General features: G+C 58.4%; 1 protein-coding gene and 1 pseudogene across 2 annotated transcripts in view; both read right to left on the reverse strand.

The window, feature by feature from the left end:
- CERCAM (cerebral endothelial cell adhesion molecule) overlaps positions 1 to 18,020 on the reverse strand; it is a 32,984-nt gene that overhangs the window by 4,429 nt on the left and 10,535 nt on the right. Inside the window, exons 2-9 of one of the 2 annotated variants that reach the window (XM_070430554.1) lie at positions 6,050 to 6,139; positions 3,752 to 3,862; positions 3,470 to 3,587; positions 2,217 to 2,351; positions 1,855 to 2,059; positions 648 to 767; positions 249 to 325; positions 37 to 143 (exon numbers count right to left, since the gene is read on the reverse strand). In XM_070430554.1, coding sequence (XP_070286655.1) covers positions 37 to 143; positions 249 to 325; positions 648 to 767; positions 1,855 to 2,059; positions 2,217 to 2,351; positions 3,470 to 3,587; positions 3,752 to 3,825 — 836 coding nt within the window. In that variant the 5' untranslated portion in view covers positions 3,826 to 3,862; positions 6,050 to 6,139. Of the gene's footprint in view, positions 1 to 36; positions 144 to 248; positions 326 to 647; positions 768 to 1,854; positions 2,060 to 2,216; positions 2,352 to 3,469; positions 3,588 to 3,751; positions 3,863 to 5,219; positions 5,794 to 6,049; positions 6,140 to 18,020 lie in introns of those variants that run through there. The other variant, XM_070430553.1, reaches the window with a different exon arrangement.
- LOC139021366 (small nucleolar RNA U3) lies at positions 12,930 to 13,132 on the reverse strand (annotated as a pseudogene).

The raw sequence follows: 18,020 nt of genomic DNA on the forward strand, positions 1-18,020 counted from the left end.
CACACTGACCCCCAGCTGCCCACCCAGGAGCCTCACCGGCCATCCACAGCATCCACCACCCGCCCAGAGATCTCCATTTCCCAGAGCGAGCTCAGCATGCGCTCACGCCTGTCGGGCCTGCGGGCCAGGCTGATGACAAAGACCTGGAGGAGGCAGGGGAGAGGGGAGCAAGGAGTGGGTGCAGGGCCCACCCAGGGGAGGGGCCCATCCACCTCCTGACCCCAGGCCTGCAGGCTGAGGGAACTTACCTCATCAAATCCCATCCTGGTGGGACTCTTTGGGGGCCGGGACACATGAGCCGAGGCCCACATAGGGGGCCCGTCCACTGCAGAGGAAAGCACCCCAATCATAAGCCCCTTTGGCGGTGACCCTGGAGTCCTAGCCCCCCCACCCCGCCCCATTCCTGCCCCTTCGGCAGAACGCCCAGCAGGAAGGGCCCTCAGAGATCACAGAACCCACCTGCCTCCATTGTACAGATGGGGAGACTGAGGCCCAGTGGAGAAGGGACTTGCCCAGAGTCAGGGAATAAGTTAGGGATGAGGCTGGGACCCCGAGCCCGGTGCCCAGTCAGGTCTGGGGCCTCGGAGAGGGCACAGGGGAGGCAGGGAGTGGTGGCAGCAGGCAGGCCCCCGGCTCCCAGCCCTCACCGAGCGCTTCCAGGATCAGGTGGACGAAGTTGACCCTCTCGTCCTCCAGCTCCTGGTGGGATTTCACAGGGACATTCATGTACCCATAGCGGTGCTCGTTGCACACGTGGACCGAGACTCCTGCAGAGAGAGGCTGGCTGAGTGCCAGGGCAGGGCTCTCAGAACCCAGTCCTGCCAGGGTCCCAGTGTGAGTCCTCCCTGGGACTCAGTGTTCCCACCTGTGGGACTGGAAAGGGCTTGGCTCAAAAAATAAAAAAATAAAAAATCTGAGGAGGTTTCCGCTGAGGTGGTTTATTCATTTAAATGATGTTTCTGGACCACCTGCTGGTTGCCAGGGCAATGGTGGTGAGCAAGACAGAGTCTGTACCCTCAGGGGCCAGGAGCGGGCCAACTCCGTGCCTACAGCCGGTGATATAGCCATGGAGACCACGTGGGGGAGCCACGGCTTCATGCCCTAACTCTGCCTCTGCCAGGTCCAGCCCCGATCCAGCACCACCCATCGCCTTTGACCCAGGTCCCTGCACTTAAACCCACACCCTCTCCTGCTCCCTTCAAGCTGTCCTCCACTGGCACCTTTTCATTTCTTCAAGATTTGTCACCTTTATTACAATTACTATTTACTCTTTATCCTCTACAGACGTGAACCCGTCAGGGGCAGGTGCGTGGTATCCTGTAGCTCAGTGGTTGAGCATCAACCCATGAACCAGGTGGTCATGGTTCAATTCCTGGTCAAGGGCACATGCCTAGGTTGCAGGCTCGATCCCCAGTGTGGGGCGTGCAAGAGAAAGCCGATCAATGATTCTCTCTCATCAGTGATGTTTCTATCTCTTTCTCCCTCTCCCTTCCTCTCTGAAGTCAAAAATATATATATAAAAACAAATAAACAAACAAAACCACTGCTCACTAAACTCCTTCAAACTGCTGGCCCATGAACCGTGGCTCATAATCAAAGTAGTAGCGGCAATGAAAAAGACATTTGCTGCTTCTCATTGTTTCTCCATACAGTTGTCTCTCACTTTTTACATGTGACTCTTTTTCTTCCTGCGTGTCTGCACCACAGACGCAGCCAGTATCTCCTGCACACGAAAACCTGTGACCACGCTCCCCTCTCTGAATTGCGGAGTGGGAAGGGCATGCAAAGCAGAGGGAACAGCACGTGCGAAGGCCCAGAGGCTTCCGAGAAAGGATCAAGGAGAGCTGTCCTCACCCGCAGCCTGGCAGGAGTAGGCGAAGACGATGATGTCGTCAAAGGGCCAGGTGTAGTTGGGGTGAGGGGGGTAGAAGGCGAGCTGGGCTGCCCCCTCCGCCCGCAGGGATACCAGGAAGGTGGAGTGGACCATGGGGACCCGGAAGCAGCCCCGGCGCTGGCGGTTCTTTGTGGGGAAGTACTCAGCTGTGCGGCGGTAGTAGCCCTGGGGAAGGGGGTGCTCTGGGCAGTGAGAGGGACCCTCCATCCCAAGAACACTGCTCCCTGCCACGGCGCACAGACCCCAAGGCCTCCAGGCCCTCTGCTCTCGGGGTCCCTCCTCCCAGAACCTCCAGCTTCCTGAGGTCCATCCCCAGCCTCACCTGCGGCGTAATCCCGCACCAGAAATTGGAGTAGTAGGTCTGTGAGTCCAGCATTGGGGCCACCACGGGCAGCCCCTGCTCAATCAGAAGCCGCAGTGTCTGGTTGTTGGTCAGAATGTTGTCTGTATCTGCAAACTGTGAGGAGGGGGGTGTCACAGACCCCAGCCTTGCCTGGGCTGCAGCCCCCAGCGATTCACTGAGTGGGATCCCTCCAGATGGCCAGACTCCCAGAAGTGGCTCTCGGAAGCCAGTGGGGTTCCCTTAGAGAGGTCTACCCTACAAACTAGTAGATCTCTTTCGGGACCAAGGATCTAGTCTGGAGCACTGGCTCAGAGTCTGGGTCCTGAGATAAGAACAGAGCTGCTCGCCCAGCCATTGTGGCTCAGTGATTGAGTGTCCACCCATGAACCAAAAGGTCACAGTTTCATTTCAGGTCAGGGCACATACCTGGGTTGCTGGCTAGATTCCCAGTAGGGGGCGCACAGGAGGCAGCCAATTGATGATTCTCTCTCATTGATGTTTCTATCCCTCCCTCCCTTCTCTCTCTGAAAATAATACAAATCCGCCGAGACCGGTTTGGCTCAGTGGATAGAGCGTCGGCCTGCGGACTGAGGGATCCCAGGTTCGATTCCGGTCAGGGGCATGTGCCTTGGTTGTGGGCACATCCCCAGTGGGAGATGTGCAGGAGGCGGCTGATCGATGTTTCTCTCTCATCGATGTTTCTGACTCTCTATCTCTCTCCCTTCCTCTCTGTAAAAAATCAATAAAATATATTAAAAAAAAAAGAAAATAATACAAATCCTATATAATAAAGAGATAATATGCTAATTAGACCTGATGGCGGAATGACCTGGAACGACCTTCCGAACGACCTTCCAGAATGACCAGTGGGCAGGGGAGCAGGGCTGCAAGGCAGCTGGGGCTGTGAGGGCCTACGCTTGCACGAATTTCGTGCATCAGGCCTCTAGTATAAAATAAAGAAAGGAAGAACTGAGATGCTGATCTAAGAACTTTATCAGAGATCTGACTTGGGAGTAGATCCAAAGACCTATTCTGAGCCCTAGTTCGGGGAACTAGACTCAGTATATACCCTGGAATCTGTCTCAGGAATCCAGGCTTAATATCTATCTGAGTTCAAGCATAGGGATCCCAGCTCAATATCTGATTCTGACCCAGGTCGCTCGCCTACAGGAGGTTGTCACACCAGAACTTCTGTCAGAAACAGATCCCAATCGTAGGCCAGGCTTTCTTACCAGGATATAGTCTGCCCTCGAGTCCCTGGCAAAGGTCAGGGCTTCCTGCTTCAGCTCCATCAGAAACTGGTGCCTTTCTTTGGTCCAGTGCTTGGGACCCTCTTCGTCTGGGTAGGGCCTGAGGGGTAAAGAGATGAGATGTCCCGTGGTGTAGGTGCCTCCTCTCTGCAGGGCAGTGGACAGAGCCCTGGCTGGGAGCCTGTGGCTTGGGCTGGCCCTTTTTCTCTCTGGGCTGCAGCTCTTGCCTATCCCCCCGTCCCCCACCCCCTGCCAGTTCACCACCTGGGCTCCCCCTCAGGCCTCCAGACCACGGCTGCATAATCATTGCCCACAGCGGCCAGCCACTCCTGCAGCATCTCCGTGGTGTTGTCCACGTTGTGGTCCGTGGCACACCTGGGGACACAGGAGGAAGAAGGGTGAAGGGGGTACAGCCACAGAAGAACCAAATCCCGAGGCAGCCTTGCCCCCCGAGCAGCAACACCTGCGAGGCTGGCTTCTCCTAGGAGCCTGGTGGTAGGTATGCTGCAGAAGAGGGGCTGCAAGCAGGCAGCCAGGTGCCCATCACAGGTCTGTGACCCACGGTGAGACCTCAGGCAAGTCCCGCCCCTCTCGGGGCTTCACCTGCTGCCTCTCTGACTCTAGGAGGACCCAGCAGGCCGAGGGAGCAGAGCTGGAGTGCCTTTCGGAAGATGGACAGTACCTCTGCCTTGAAGAACACACCTGCACGCGCCTGGGTACCTTCCTTCCTTGCTGTGTTACCAGTCAGCCCCCCACCCCCCACCCCCGAGTCGGGATGGGGCAGAAGGGCTGCTGCTTCTCTCTGCTGGGAAGCTGTGAGAAGGCTCACACCACACCGAGTGTCCTGAGAAGTGCGGATGGGCCCACGCTCGGCTGACACCGAACACGCTCCTCCTCTCCTGCGGAAGGGCCCCCATGACCGAGTCGGGGGAGGGGGGCTCAGACAAAAGCCAGGTTTTAGGGGACACTGTCCCTTTAAGCCAATTCCCCAGAAATGAAGACTAACTACGTGTCAAGTCCCGTAGGGGGTGGGAACTATGAGCTCCCAAAATGTGGTAATTGTGGGCGGCCTCCCCGGGCCACGGCTCCACCCCAGCCCGAGTGCAGTGTGTTGTGAGGGGTAGTTTGTCCTTTCCCTCCATTTATCCCCAACCTCAGCTTGGGACTCCTCCCTGTTCTGGCTGCCACAGGCCGTGGCCGCTGAGTCCAGTGCCTTGTGGGGACACCTGGGGGTGGCAGAGCAGAGGGGGCTCTGCCATCCGCTGGCAGGACCAGCCCAGCGGGCGGGGGAGCAGGTCTGACTCCCCTGCAGAGCAGTCTGGAGCCAGGGCTGACTGCCCCCAGACTGGCCTCCAGGAACCCCCAGTCCTGCTGATGCCGGCCACCCCAGGCCCCAGGGGGTGTCTGCTATTCCTGTCTGCTCCCTCCACGTCAAGCAACCACAGGTCCCTGGGGTGGAGTGTGGGCACTGACAGCAAGAGCGGCCCAGCCCAACGTACACCGGAGGAGGTGGCAAGAGGGGGAGCAGGGGCCAGGGTGGGTGTCCTAGGGTCAGCCCACGGCCTCAGAGGTCAGTGTGCAGGGCCAGGGGGTCGGGGTCCCGCCTGGGGCTGGGGGTTGAAGAGGGCCTGTCTGCCAGGGAGAAGCCGGCCTGGGCGGTGTCTGGGCGCAGACGGCCTCATCTGGAGCTGGGGGGCGATGCCCAGTGGGTGCCAAGGCCCGGGTCTCTCACCAGAGGGTCAGCCGGGCCCGGGGGTAGTCCAGCCGCTCCAGCGCGCCCAGGTAGTGGGGTAGCGAGTGCTCGGCATTGCGGGCCAGGACGGCAAGGACCACGGCGGGCGGCGGCTCCGCGAGGCCCGTGACCTGGAGCCGCGGCCCCAGCAGGAGCAGCAGCGGGAGCAGCGGGGCGGCGCGGGCAGCGCGCATGGCGAGCGCTCCGGCGGCGGCGGCGGCCCCCAAGGCTCCGGGCCCGGCCGAGGGGAGTGGGCGGCGCGGCTGGGCCGGGGCGGGGCCCGGGGCCGGGGTGGGGCCGTGGCGGCCCAGAAGGGAATGGGGGTAGCGTACCCCCCCAAAGTGGGGTCCCACTCCCGACCCCTATGCGGGGATTTTCAAGTGTCCTCTCCTCGGCCAGGGGGACGAAGGACCAGGGCCGGAGAGCCGCCGCAGACGCGCCCCGGGAGCAGCCCCCTCCCGGCTGGACGCCCGAGGGGGGTGGGGGGAGAGGGGCGGGTCAGGGGTGACGGCATCCGAGCCTTCCCGGCGTCTGCGAACGCTCCTCTCCAAATCCCTGAGATGCAACCCCCGGAATCCGGCTTCGCCGAGTTCCCGACGCCCCTGAACCCGGATTCCTTGGCCCAACGTCCGACCCACGGACCTCAGCCACCCACCCGCGGGACAGGACCAACTCCTCGCGGCCCTCCCCGGGCTCCGGCCCCGCCCCCGCCCCCGCCCCCCTGCGCGCCCGGGCGCCCTCTGGCGGGCGCAGACGGAACTCCGCGGAGCCCGAGGCGGCGCGTGGGCCCGGGGCGAGTCCCGCTCCGGTGGCGCGTGGGTCCTCCTGACCTGGGCGCGCCGTCCCGCAGTGGTCGGAGCCTGGCGTCTCCCGCGCGTCATCGCCCTCGCCTCTGTCGCGGCACCGGCGCTGCTTCGATCCTTTAAGAGAGCAAAGCTCACTCTTAGGCTGAGTGCGGAGCTAGGAGGCACGGAACAGCCCCTGGGGACACAGCCTTCCCTGGGGCAGAGTTGGGGTCCAGGCCTCGCTGAGATGGAAAGGGGTCTCCAGGCTCTCTCTCTTTTAAAAATATTTTTATTAATTTCAGAGAGGAAGGGGGAGGGGGAGAGAGATGGAAACATCAATGATAAGAGAGAATCATTGATCGGCTGCCTCCTGCACGTCTCCTACTGGGGATTGAACCTGCAACCCGGGCATGTGCCCTTGACCGGAATTGAACCTGGGACTCTTCAGTCCACAGGCTGACGCTCTATCCACTGAGCCAAACTAGCGAGGGCTCCAGGCTCTTTTAAGATGAGCTAGAAGACAGGACTGGGGAGGAAGCCAGGTTCCCTTCCATTCACCACCCACCCACCCACCAGGAAAGCCTGCTTCCCAGGGTCAGGGAGAAGGGCTAAGCCTGTGCACACTATGTCCACCCAGAGGCGAAGGGGTGGGGGCCCGGCAAGGAATGGGCTTGCCTAGTGATGGGGCAGGATGTGGGGGCCTTGAACCCTGGAGCCCAGGTCTCAGCCTGGCTGCAGAGCCTCCACCAGGCCAGTGGAAGCTTCCGTCCAGGTGGGGCCACTCCCAGCCAATGGTCCTGCAATGGGAGGCATAAGGCCTCTCCCTCCTCCTACTTTTTGGAGAAAAGAGAAGCCATCACCTGGGAACTCCCATTTCCAGCCTCCAAACCTTCCACCTCCTGCCCCTAAGCCAGCCTCTGCTCTCACCACCTGGTACAATGGAATAGGCACCCTTTCCTCATGACAGAACCACCCCTGGGCTCCCAATGCCATGCCTTTGCTCTTCCGGGATCACAAACCTCCCTCTCTTCTGGATCCTTCCTCCGACTTTCCAAAGGACTTTAATCTTCCCCAACGTAAAATACAATACACCAAGCTGCCTGCTGGCCCCCAGCTGCAGCCCTACTTCTCTCTCCTTCCAAACTTCTCGGAGGGGAATCGCTGCTTTGCTCCCTGTCTTGCTTCCTCATCCCCATTCAGAACTTGACATAGGCCAAGGCTGCTCCAGCCAAACGGCTCCTGCCCTGCCGAGACCAGCATCCCCCTGGCCACTGCCCCCAATGGGCCCTTCTTCCTCACCCAAGAGGGCGCTCTTCAACAGCTGATCACATGGAGCAGCTACTCACTCCCTGTTGCTGGAAAAGTGCCCACCTAGACCCAAATCCCATCTGTCCAAAACAGAACCTCAGCCCTTTCCCCAAACCTGCTCCCTCTCTGGTGGCCTCCCAACACTAGCGAATGGCACCCCCACCCACCCAGTCCCGCAAGCTGCAGCCCTGGTGCCACTGATCACAAGCCCCCCTCTCTCAGCCCAATCCCTCAGCCCATTCATCCTGGGAAGGCCACCTCCTCAACGTCTCCTGCACGTGGCCACTCGCCGGGCGCAGGGCATCAGCACCACTCACCTGGGCCCCTGCACCTCCCAGCTCCCCCCACCCCCTGGCTTTCTCCCTGGAAGCCACTCTGCATCCAATGGCCCTTTCTAAAATGCTTGACATTAACATGCTTGATGGGGAAGGGGGGCTGCCCATTGCCCTCCGCAAAGAGCTCAAACCCCTCAAGGGGCAACGAGGCCCTGCTTGGCCTCCTGACTTCTCCAACTGCTCCAGCCACATTGGACCATGTGCAGTTTCCAGAACACTCCATGCTTTAGGACCGTCCCACATCCTTTTTGGTTGTTCCTCTGCTTGAACTGGTCTTTCTGGCCAACTCCTACAGGCCCTCCAGCCTCAGCTTAAACTTCCCTCCTCCGGAAAGTTTTCCCCCAGGTCATGTCTGAGGGACATAGCCTACATGGCATCCTATATAACCCCATCCATTCAGCATATTTGTGGAACCCATGCTAGGTGCAAGCAGAGGTACTGGGGCACGCAAGACATTCTGCTGAGAGGAGATAGACAGCAAACAACAGCTGATAAATTAGTGGATCGTTTTAAAGAACAGTGATGCTGTGAACAAAGTGAAACAGGTTCCTAAGAACAGAGAGCAGCTGGGGTGGGAGGTATGCTGAGTCGAGGTGTCAGTGAAGACAACACAGAGCATAAGGGGAGCCAGGGGTTCTGGGGGGACAGTGTTCCATGTGGAGGGAGCAGGTGGGGTCACTGGCCTGTGGTGGGAACAAGCCAGGAGGCCGGGTGGTTGGAGGGAAGTGAGCCAGGGGAGTGTGGTGAGAGGAGAGGACCACGCAGGGCCTTTTTTAAAAAAGCGCAACAAAAAAGTGCAATGAAAAGACATTGGAGAGGAAAACCAAAGGAGTGAGATGACGTGTCTTTTAAAAGATTGTTCTCACCCTGGCCGGCTGCTCAGTGGTCAGAGCAATTCCCTGTCAAGGGCATGGACCTCAGTTGCAGGCTCGATCCCCATCCTGGCTGGGGTGCATGTGGGAGGCAACCAATCGATGTGTCTCTCTCACATCAGTGTTTCTCTTTCTCTCTTTCTCCCTCCTCCCTCCCCTTCACTTTCTCTAAAAAAATCAATGGAAAAAGTATCCTCGGATGAGGATTAAGGAAGAAAAAAAATTGCTCTGGCTGCAGCTCAGAGGGTGGCCAATGGGGGCAGGGATGGCAGCCGGGAGACCCTGGCACAGGGAGGGATGCGGTGTGTGGGCGGGGCTGAGGTGTGTAACCGGATCAGATGTGGAGATGCAGCGAGGAATCAGGATGAGCCGCAGGGTTTGCGACTGGGCTGGACTAATTCCTGAAAGGGGAAGACCCGAGAAGGTGGAATATATATTAGGTTCTGTCTGAGGCCTTGTTTGAACGGACTTTAGACTTGCGGGTGGAAAGATCAAACACCAGACCTGCCTGGCTGTGAGTTCAGAGGCAGGACCTGTCCGCCTTCAGCACCATTTTATCCCCAGCCCCAGAGCAAGGCCCGCCGGGCAATAGAAAGAGGATGAGACACTGTGTAGGTAGCTGATCAAGCACCTGTAATCCCACTCCCAATCTTTTCTCCCCGCCCTCCAGAACAGAATAATAAGACATACTCTATAAAGGTAGCATTGGGCCAAACTCACAGCGTTACTAAAGCAGCGGTTCTCAATCTATGGTCCCCGGATCAGCCAGCAGCAGCCTCACCTGGAAATTGTTAGAAATGCAAATTCCTAAGTCCCTCCCCATACCTATTGGATCACAAACTCGGGAGTGGAGGTTTAACCAATGAGCTTCCTGGTGATTGTGAAGCCGGCTAATGTTCGAAGCTGCTGTTCTGTGGAGCCTCAGGCCTCGTTCTCCAGGTCGGGGAGGACACACACCCGGAGAAATACTGGGCCCATCTGTCTGAAGAGGACAGAGGCCCTCCTGGGCCAACATCTGGCTGAGCTCTGGGTTTCTCCCCACCACAGTATCTTCACTCCCATCCCTCAGCCACTGCAGTGCTGCCCAAGGCCAGCTGGTGGCGCCAGAGCCTTAGGCTTCACTGTGGCATCAGGAACTAGAGACCCCGGAGCTGTCCCCCTCCCCAGGGCCTTCTTCGGCTCCCAGGCCTGCCCGCTGGCCTTCACAGGAAGAGGAGCGCAGAGGTTGGCACACACAAGTGGGGACCAACCCCCTCTTCCTGGAGGTTAGGAAGGTGGGCTAGAGGACATCCCTTGGTCAGAGAGAAATTAGGGGTGTCTAGTCTGTGGGACTCGGGGGTCAAGAGCCCAGGCAGGTGACTCGGGTCCAGTGGACTCTGGCCACATGCCCATTAACCCTCTGCCTACCCTGCCCGACCTCATGTGAGGCCTCAGGTGCCACTTCCCTGCCCGTGGATGGGGGCAGCCTGGAGGTACTCCAGTGCCCAGAGCTCAAGGGCTGGGGGTCTCAAGCAGGCTGGGAATAGGGCACAGCTGAGGGATGCTGGGATGGAGCTCTCTCTTACCAGCTGCCAGCTTCATGCCGCCTGGGTTGGGGGCTCTCTGGGCCCCTGTCCTGCTTTGTGGCCAGAGGAGGAGCCCACACCCCACTTCTGGTTCTGGGTGCAGCTCAGCAGATAGGAGTCTCAGAGCCCCGCGTGGGCTCCCTCCCACTCAGGTTCCGAGCTCGGTTCCCAGAGGACCCAGGGCTGAGCACAGGCTTGCCCCCCATCTGCTCCCCTGTCCCTCATCTTTCCTACTTGAGGGGAGACCAGAGCCCCCAATCCTGCTGGAGTCACCCTGTCCACTCCGGCTTAGACCTAGCATACCTCGGCCTCTGCTCCAGGAATCTGCCTGCGCGCCCTCATCCCCTAGTCCCACCCAACACCCACACCCACTCCAAAGGACTCCCTCTTGGCCAGGCCTGCCTCTCCCAGGCCCTGAGATGTGGAGCTGTCCTCGGAGGCTCTGCCCCGTCCTCAGGGGGCTGGGGCCAGGCCAGCTGTTTTCCACGGCCGCCAGCTGTTTTGCCCATCAGGAAGCAGCCCTGGCTCCTGCTAAAACCGTTGCTGTGGCCGGGCTGCAGCGTGGCAGCCTGGCTGGGCCAGGGCCTGGAGCTGTTAACTCCTCTGGGCCCAGGCAGCCCCTTCCCCTCGCGGCCCATCCTTCTGCCCGCCCCACCCCCCCACCCCGACCTGCAGGAGTATCTAGTCACATGACTTCTAGAGACCCCAAGAAAACCAAGCATTGCTATCCCCACCCCCATCAACAACTGCTAGCTTCCCCCACCCCCTCAACAGAGCCTTGTCCTCAGGTGACCCCAGGTGAGAGGAAGGTTCAAAAGGATAAATGTTACCCCGTTTGGAACAACAGTAAGAACAGCTACCATTAATGACTGCTGTGTGCCAGGCACGGTGCTAAGTATTTAAATGTATAATCTGATTGAATTTTCACCACAACCCCGTGGAGTAGGGGATATTTTCATTTTGCGGATGAGGACACTGAAGTGTGGGACTCTACGTCAGTTAGCCAAGCCCACACAGAGTTGGGGTTTGAAACGGGGCTGCCTGCCTCTCTCTGGCTGACCCTGGCGGCTGCAGAATCACTGTTGGTGTTGCTATTTACGTTTCCCCAAGCTCCTCACCCCAGACTATTTTTCCCCGGCCTGGGTCTCAGTAGCACCCTCTGTGGAATGGGAACACTGAGGGATGGCATGGACACCGTCCGCAGCTCGCACAGGCTGTCTGCAGCTTTGCCAGGCTCTGCCTTCAACACCTTCCAAGTATTTATTAGCAGATCATTCCTCTCGTGGCGGCGGTCAGCCTGGGCGCGGATCCCGGCTCTGCTGCTTCCTGGCAGCCTGACTTTGGGCAAGAGACTTTACCTCTCAGAGTCTCAGTGTCCAAAGCTGGAAAACAGATACAAGAACCAAGAACCGTACCTACTGCCTCCTCAGTTTTGTTGTGAAAAGAATGAGATAACGCAGGTCCAGTGGTTGTCAGCACGGTACCCAACGTGGAGAAAGTGGGTGGGAATGTTAACCCCTTACTATTACATCCATTAACCACAGTGGGCAAGGATCAGAGTGGCCCACCCGCCACTGAGCCCAGCACGGAGCTGGCATCCAGGAGGGCTCTGTGGTTACCTTGTGAATGAATGGATCCTGGCACAATGGCACCTACATGGGACAGCAGGCTGAGAGAGGGGCACAACTTGCCCAAGAGCATAGTTACCAGGTGGACGAATGGGGATCCCAAGGCGCCCAGCTCCTAACTCCTGCACCCCCAGGGCCTTCCTTCCTGAGGCTGGACCCTGGCTTGGGGGAAGGGAGGAGGGATGAGGGACCTGGGACAATCCCAGGACTCAGACAGCCCAGAAGGTGACTGGCCGTGGCTGGGTGGGATCTCAGGGTCTGGGAATGACCCCTCAGGATGCAGTGACCCGTGCTCCCCTCCTCTGTCCCCTCCCCCTGCCCACCGTGGGTCAGCTCCCTGGTCCCAGCCTAGACATCTGGAACTGGGGCAGACAAAGGGCTGCAGGGAGGGACAATAACCTTCTGTCCATTTTCAGATGCCGGGGCCGGGTCTGGCCAGGGCTGGGGGCCGGAGCCCCGGCGAGGCGGTGCCAGGCCCCCCGTGGGCAGCGGACAATGTTGGCAGTGATGGAGAGGAGGCATTTCAAAGCGTTTTGTTCCCGCTGACCCCCTCCCTGCCACATCTCGACCTAGCGCAGGGTGAGGCCCCAGCCCCACCCCCAGCCACCCAGGCCCCTGCTCTGGGGCAGCTTGGGGACTGGCCACATTCTTGACCTCAGGGGAAAAGTTTAGACTCTTTGCGCCCTGGGCAACAATAACAGTGTCACAGACCTGATTTAGGAGCAGCACTTACCATCACAAAGCCACAGACAAAGAGCCAGGGCTGAGCAAGCAGCCGGGGCTCCTAGCCCACTGCTCCCAGCTCTGCTCGCTCTCTCCCTGCTCTCCCGGGCAGGGCTCTGCCTGGTGGATGGGTGCCAAGGCCTGACCCTGGGCACCCCAGAGGAGGACCAGAGGTGGGAAAGGAGCGAAGGAGAAGAGATGGGGACCCAAGTGGGAACTGGGGGGCGGGGAGCGGAGAGAGCTGCTTCCTGCTCCACCACCAATTTGCAAGTTCCCATTCTGGACCTCAGTTTCCCTATCTGTAACCAGGAGGCTAAACTATAAGGCCAAAAGCTGCAGGCTCCGACCTTGCAGGCAGAAGTGGGTCGATGATGATGATGGAGACCGATGATGGAGAGGAGTATTCACTGCTTCGTTCTGAGCATGTCACAGGTACCAGCCACTGTGGTCACCGACCCTTCTCTGGCCTTCATCCTTTCTAAACTACGATGGAGACCACTCAGATGGCATCTTCCCCTGGTACTCTCCCGCAGGGAGAGAAGAACGATGAACTATCCATGGCAAATGACAGGGGCAGAAGCGACGCCAAGAGCCAGCTTCACACTCAGGCGAGAACACTGTGCCTCCTCCTCCTGATTTCCGGCGCTCTAACCGTTCAGAGAAACTTCTCCAGTAACAAGCTATATAGGCTTTTCTTTCTTTTTTCTTTTTTGTTAATCCTCACCCAAGGATTTTTTCCCCCATTGATATTTAGAGAGTGGAAGGGATGGGGAGAGACACAGAGAGAGAAACATCCACTGGTTGCCTCCTGCACGTGCCCCAACCAGGGCCAGGGGTCAAGCCTGCAACCAAGGTACGTGCCCTTGACCAGAATCGAACCCAGGACCCTTCAGTCCTCAGGCTGACTCCCTATCCACTGAGCCAAACCAGCCAGGGCGGTATAGTCTTTTCATCCCCTTTTAACATTCAGTCCTCATCAGCCTCACAAAGCTGGTGTATCATGAACCCCAGTTCACAGTTGATAACCGAGGCTCAGAGAAGTTGAGTCACTTGCCCAGGCCCACACAGCTGGAGGGTGTGGAGCCGAGGCACAGGCAGGGCTGGTTCACTTCCGATGACACTGCAGTGGGGAGGAGCGAGAGGTACGGCGGCAGCTGGACGCTGCTGCGTTCTGGGCGGGAGGGCCTCTTCCCCAGCCAGAAGGCTATGAATACATACATGTCTGATTACCCCCAGGGGGAATCCACCCTCGGAGCAGGTGCCTTTAAAAGCGAGATTGATTCTTTGTGAGCAGAGGTGGGCCTGCGCAGACACCCAGATGCAGGGGACGCCACACAATGACCTCTAGTGGGACCTCTTAGGCATCAGAGCCAGGGCAGACAACAGTTAAGGACTCAGGGCGCCGGAGCCAGGCTCTGGGTTCGAAAGCCAACTCGATTTTTCTTGGGAGTGTGTCCTGGACAAGTTATCTCAACATTCTGGGCCTCAGTTTTCCAATCTGTACGACTGAACCACCTTATAGGGGGTGGTGACCATCAGTGAGGTACCTGGAAGGCCTTACAACAGCACCTGCCTCGGTGAGGGAGGCCTGGTGTTATTCAGCAAGGCCCTCCCAGCCCGGTCCCACTGCTAGGACAGCTCACGGTGGGCACAGGGGACGCTGTGCATACAGCCAGCTGTTGACCTTGCTTTCCAGGAAGGGGTGGGGCTTTGATTACAGTATGAGGGACTATGGTTAGACCTTGAGGGCAAAGGGGCCCTGGTCTTTGGGATCTGAAGGCAGAGGCCACCCGTGGCTTCTCATGGCTTCCCTGGGGCCTGAGCAGGAACGCTTGGCCCTGCACATGGGGCCTGGAGGGAGGACAGACACAGGAGGAGGCCCTGGGAGGTGCTGTCCAGAGCCTGCCCGTCCCTTAAATCCAGAGGGACCAAGCTGGAGAGGGGAGGAGAGGGGGCCAAGCACGGCATCCATTGCACAGACTGTGCTGACCTCGGCGTCTTAAGGGGGCCTGGTGGGTTCAAGTCCCAGGTCTGCCAACTGGCTGGGTCACCCAGGATGAGATGCTAACCCCCTTGAGCTCATTCCAAAAGTCTTCTAGAAGCTGAAGTGCTCAAAGGAGACCATCACGGGACTCTGGGGTCCACAAGTCTAGTCTAAAGGTTGGCTTGGAATCCAGGAGTCCCGCTCCCCAGACTCCAGTCCCTCCTGCCTCCCCTCATCCCGACTGTACCTCCAGTTTCTCGAACCATCTCTTTGGCTCCCTCATCAAACTGCAAGTGTCACGTGTACCCCAGACAGACGGCAGGACAGTCCGGTGGAAAATGTCCCAGATTCTCTGGGACTCAAAGAGGGTGCGGGGGTCCCTGGGAGCCCCAATAAGGACAGCCTCACCCTCCCTCCCTGCCTGCCTGTGGGGCCAGTGTAGCACTCACCTGGGCAGAGCACCTTGGGGTCCCCCTTGTCCCGGGGAGGCGGATGGCACTGCTGGACCCGTCTCTGGCACAAGGTGACTTCCCCACCTAGTTCCTGCTGCTAAGAAGGGCTGGTCAGGCAGGCCCTCAGGTGCCAGACAGCCCTTCCTGGGCACAGACTTTCCTGGCATCTGGTGGGCAAGAAGGCTGGGGGTGGGGCAGTGGGGCAGGGAACAGGTGAAGGTGTCTCTAATAGAACTTGTCCCCAGCCCTTGAACCCACTCCCTTTCTGGACTCTGTGGGGCACAAGTCCAGGAAGCCATGGGCCCTCAGGGCCCAGGAGAGGGGTGCTCGAGGGAGGCTGAGATGAGCCGGGCCTCTGCCCCATCCTGTCCCCCCACCCCCACCCCGCCCCAACAGGCCAGCGTGGCCCAGGCTGCGGTGTTTGCTTTTCCTGTCTCTACACTGACTCCATTCAGAGCAGCCTTTCTCCACCCCCAGCCTGTGGCCAGTGAGCCAGGGCACCAGGGAGAGCGATCACCACCCTCACCCTCCCCCCTTCACACCCTCCTATCAGCTTCAAGGGCTTCCTAGTTTTTTTGTGGGTTTTTTTTTGGGGGGGGGGGCACAGAAGTAGGAGGACTGGGGCAGAGGGGGCCCACCCCAGAGGAGAAGAGGGAAAGAGGGAGACCAAATGGAGAAGAGGGTGGTGGGGAAAGAGGAACATGAAGTGAGGGGCAAGGAGACACGGGATGTAGGAGGGGCTGGTGGAGACAGGCCTCCTAATGGAGGAGGCTCCAGGTAGAGGTGGGCAGGGCAGCCGGGCACAGAGGCGGGCACAGGAGGCAGGGAGCCCTTTCCAGGCTGACCTGGGGCCCCAGCCTGGCTCTGTGCCATCAAAGCTGGCAGGGCCTGAGGTGGACCCTGAGGCTGGGGCTACTGACTCCCATCTGAGAACCAGCCTCCTCCTCGTCGTCCCTCACAGGGTCCAGGCAGGGCTGTGACCTGGGCTGGGGCCAGGGGGAGGAGGCGGGTGAAAAGTTCCCCCAAGTCAGAAGGCCATGGGGGAGGCATCTCAAGGGGTCCTGCTCTTTGCTCTCTCTGACTGTCAGGTTGGTACATAAAGGGGGTAGAGAGGTCAGATTCGGCCTTTCAGGCCCGTGGGAAAAACTCTTCCCATTTCCCTAATCCATATTTATTGGTGTGAGACACTGGGGTGGGAGGAAGCCCCCGCCCCACCCACCATCCCAGCCAGGCCAGGTTAGCACTGAGAACAGGCTCCGTGTACCCAAATCCTACTCTTTGTCTCCAGATTGGCTCCAGAGTCCTCCCCCTACCCTCCTCCCCTTTGCTCCCCCCACCCTCCTTTGGGGTTGCCAAGCAACTGTGGAAGGGTAGCTGAAATATTTTCTTTATTACAAGCAAAAGCAAGACAGCATCATGGCCCCAGGAGGAGAGCAGGGTGGGGGCTGGGGGACAGGGCATCTTGTGCTCTGGGGGAACCTGATACCTCAGTGTGCCCGGGCATGGGCGGTGGGAAGACAGGGCTTCAGAGCCCCAGGGAAGGCAGGAGATGGGACAGAGTGGTGATGGTGATGGGAGGGGAGGTGCACAGACACTGACTGTCCACCTAATGCTAAAAGGAGAAGCAGTGCCCAGAGACCAGGCCCCAGGCCCTCACCTGTCACCCACCTGCTGTGCATTCTGGGCCAAGTCACTTCCCTCCTCTGGGCCCAAGTTTCCTCCTCGATCAAATGGGGAGCATGGCATGTATTATCTCATTTAATGTTCACATGAACCCCAGGAGGCATTTATTTTTCCCATTTCACTGAGTCTGGGAGATGTGTAGTAATGTGTCTAGCAGGGAAGGGGCAGAGGTGAGAGCCTTGAACCTAAACTCTTTTTTTTAAATGTATTTTTATTGAGTTCAGAGAGGAAGGGAGAGAGGGAGAGAGGGGGCGAGGGAGAGAAACATCAACGATGAGAGAGGATCATTGATTGGCTGCCTCCTGCACGTACCCCACTAGGGATTGAGCCTGCACCCTGGGCATGTGCCCCTGACTGGAATCCAACCCAGGACCCCCCAGTTCACAGGCCGACGCTCTGTCCACTGAGTCAAACCAGCCAGGGCAAGAACTCTTTTTTAATATCAGCTTTACTGAAATGTAACTCACATACCATATAATTTGCCCACTTAAAATGGACAATTTAAGCCCTAGCTGGTTTGCCTTAGCGGATAGAGGGTCAGCCCATGGACTGAAGGGTCCTGGGTTCGATTCCAGTCAAGGGTATGTACATTGGTTGCAGGCTCGGTCCCTAGCCTGGGGTCAGGAATTGATGTGTCCCTCTCACATCGCTGTTTCTCTCTCTCTGTCTCCCTCCCTCCCTTACACTCTCTAAAAATCAATGAAAAAATATCGTCAGGTAAGGATTAACAACAACAGCAAAAAAAGTGGAGCTAAAATAAAGACATTTAAAAATAAAATGGACAATCTAATGGTTTTTAGTGCATTCACAGAGTTGTGCGACCATCGCCACAATCAGTCTTAGGACATATTCACCACCCCCCGAAGAAAGCCTGTACTCATTAGCCTTCACTCGTTTCTCCCACTTCCCCTCCCTCCGGCCCCTGGCAACCACTAATCTGCTTTCCGTCTCTATAGATTTTCCTCTTCTGGGTATTGCTACAAACGGAACCCGACAATATGTCTGAGTCCCAGCCCCTAACTTCCCATGGCACCGACCTCACTGGGTGCTGGGGTAACCTAGTGAGGTGTCAGCCGGTGGCCTGGTTAAGGACGAGGGCTTTGCTGCCTAACCCTGGCTGCACTCAGTAGCTCTGTTCTCTCCCTGAGCCTCAGGTCCCTGGTCTGCAGAATCAGGAGGTGAAGGCATTTCTCACAAAGCTGTAGTGATCCACGGAAGTGCTAGCCAGTGCCCAGGGCCTGGACGGTATTGTGAACTGGGTCACAGTGCTCCGCTAGCTGCCTGTCTGCTCGTCGCTTCGCCCAGGCACTTGGTAAAAGTTAGCCCCTTCTAAGGGTCAGGCATTGTTCTCGGTGCTGGGGATACAGCAAAGGATAGGACGAGACCCCTGTCCACGCAGGGCTGACATTCTGATGGAGAGACAAGTACGACGGGCGGCCAGAGGCTTTTGAGGAGGACTGATGCAT

The sequence above is a fragment of the Myotis yumanensis genome, unplaced genomic scaffold, assembly GCF_028538775.1.
Source record: "Myotis yumanensis isolate MYYU_CA2020_CCGP unplaced genomic scaffold, mMyoYum1.0.hap1 SCAF_12, whole genome shotgun sequence".
NCBI lineage: Eukaryota > Metazoa > Chordata > Mammalia > Chiroptera > Vespertilionidae > Myotis > Myotis yumanensis.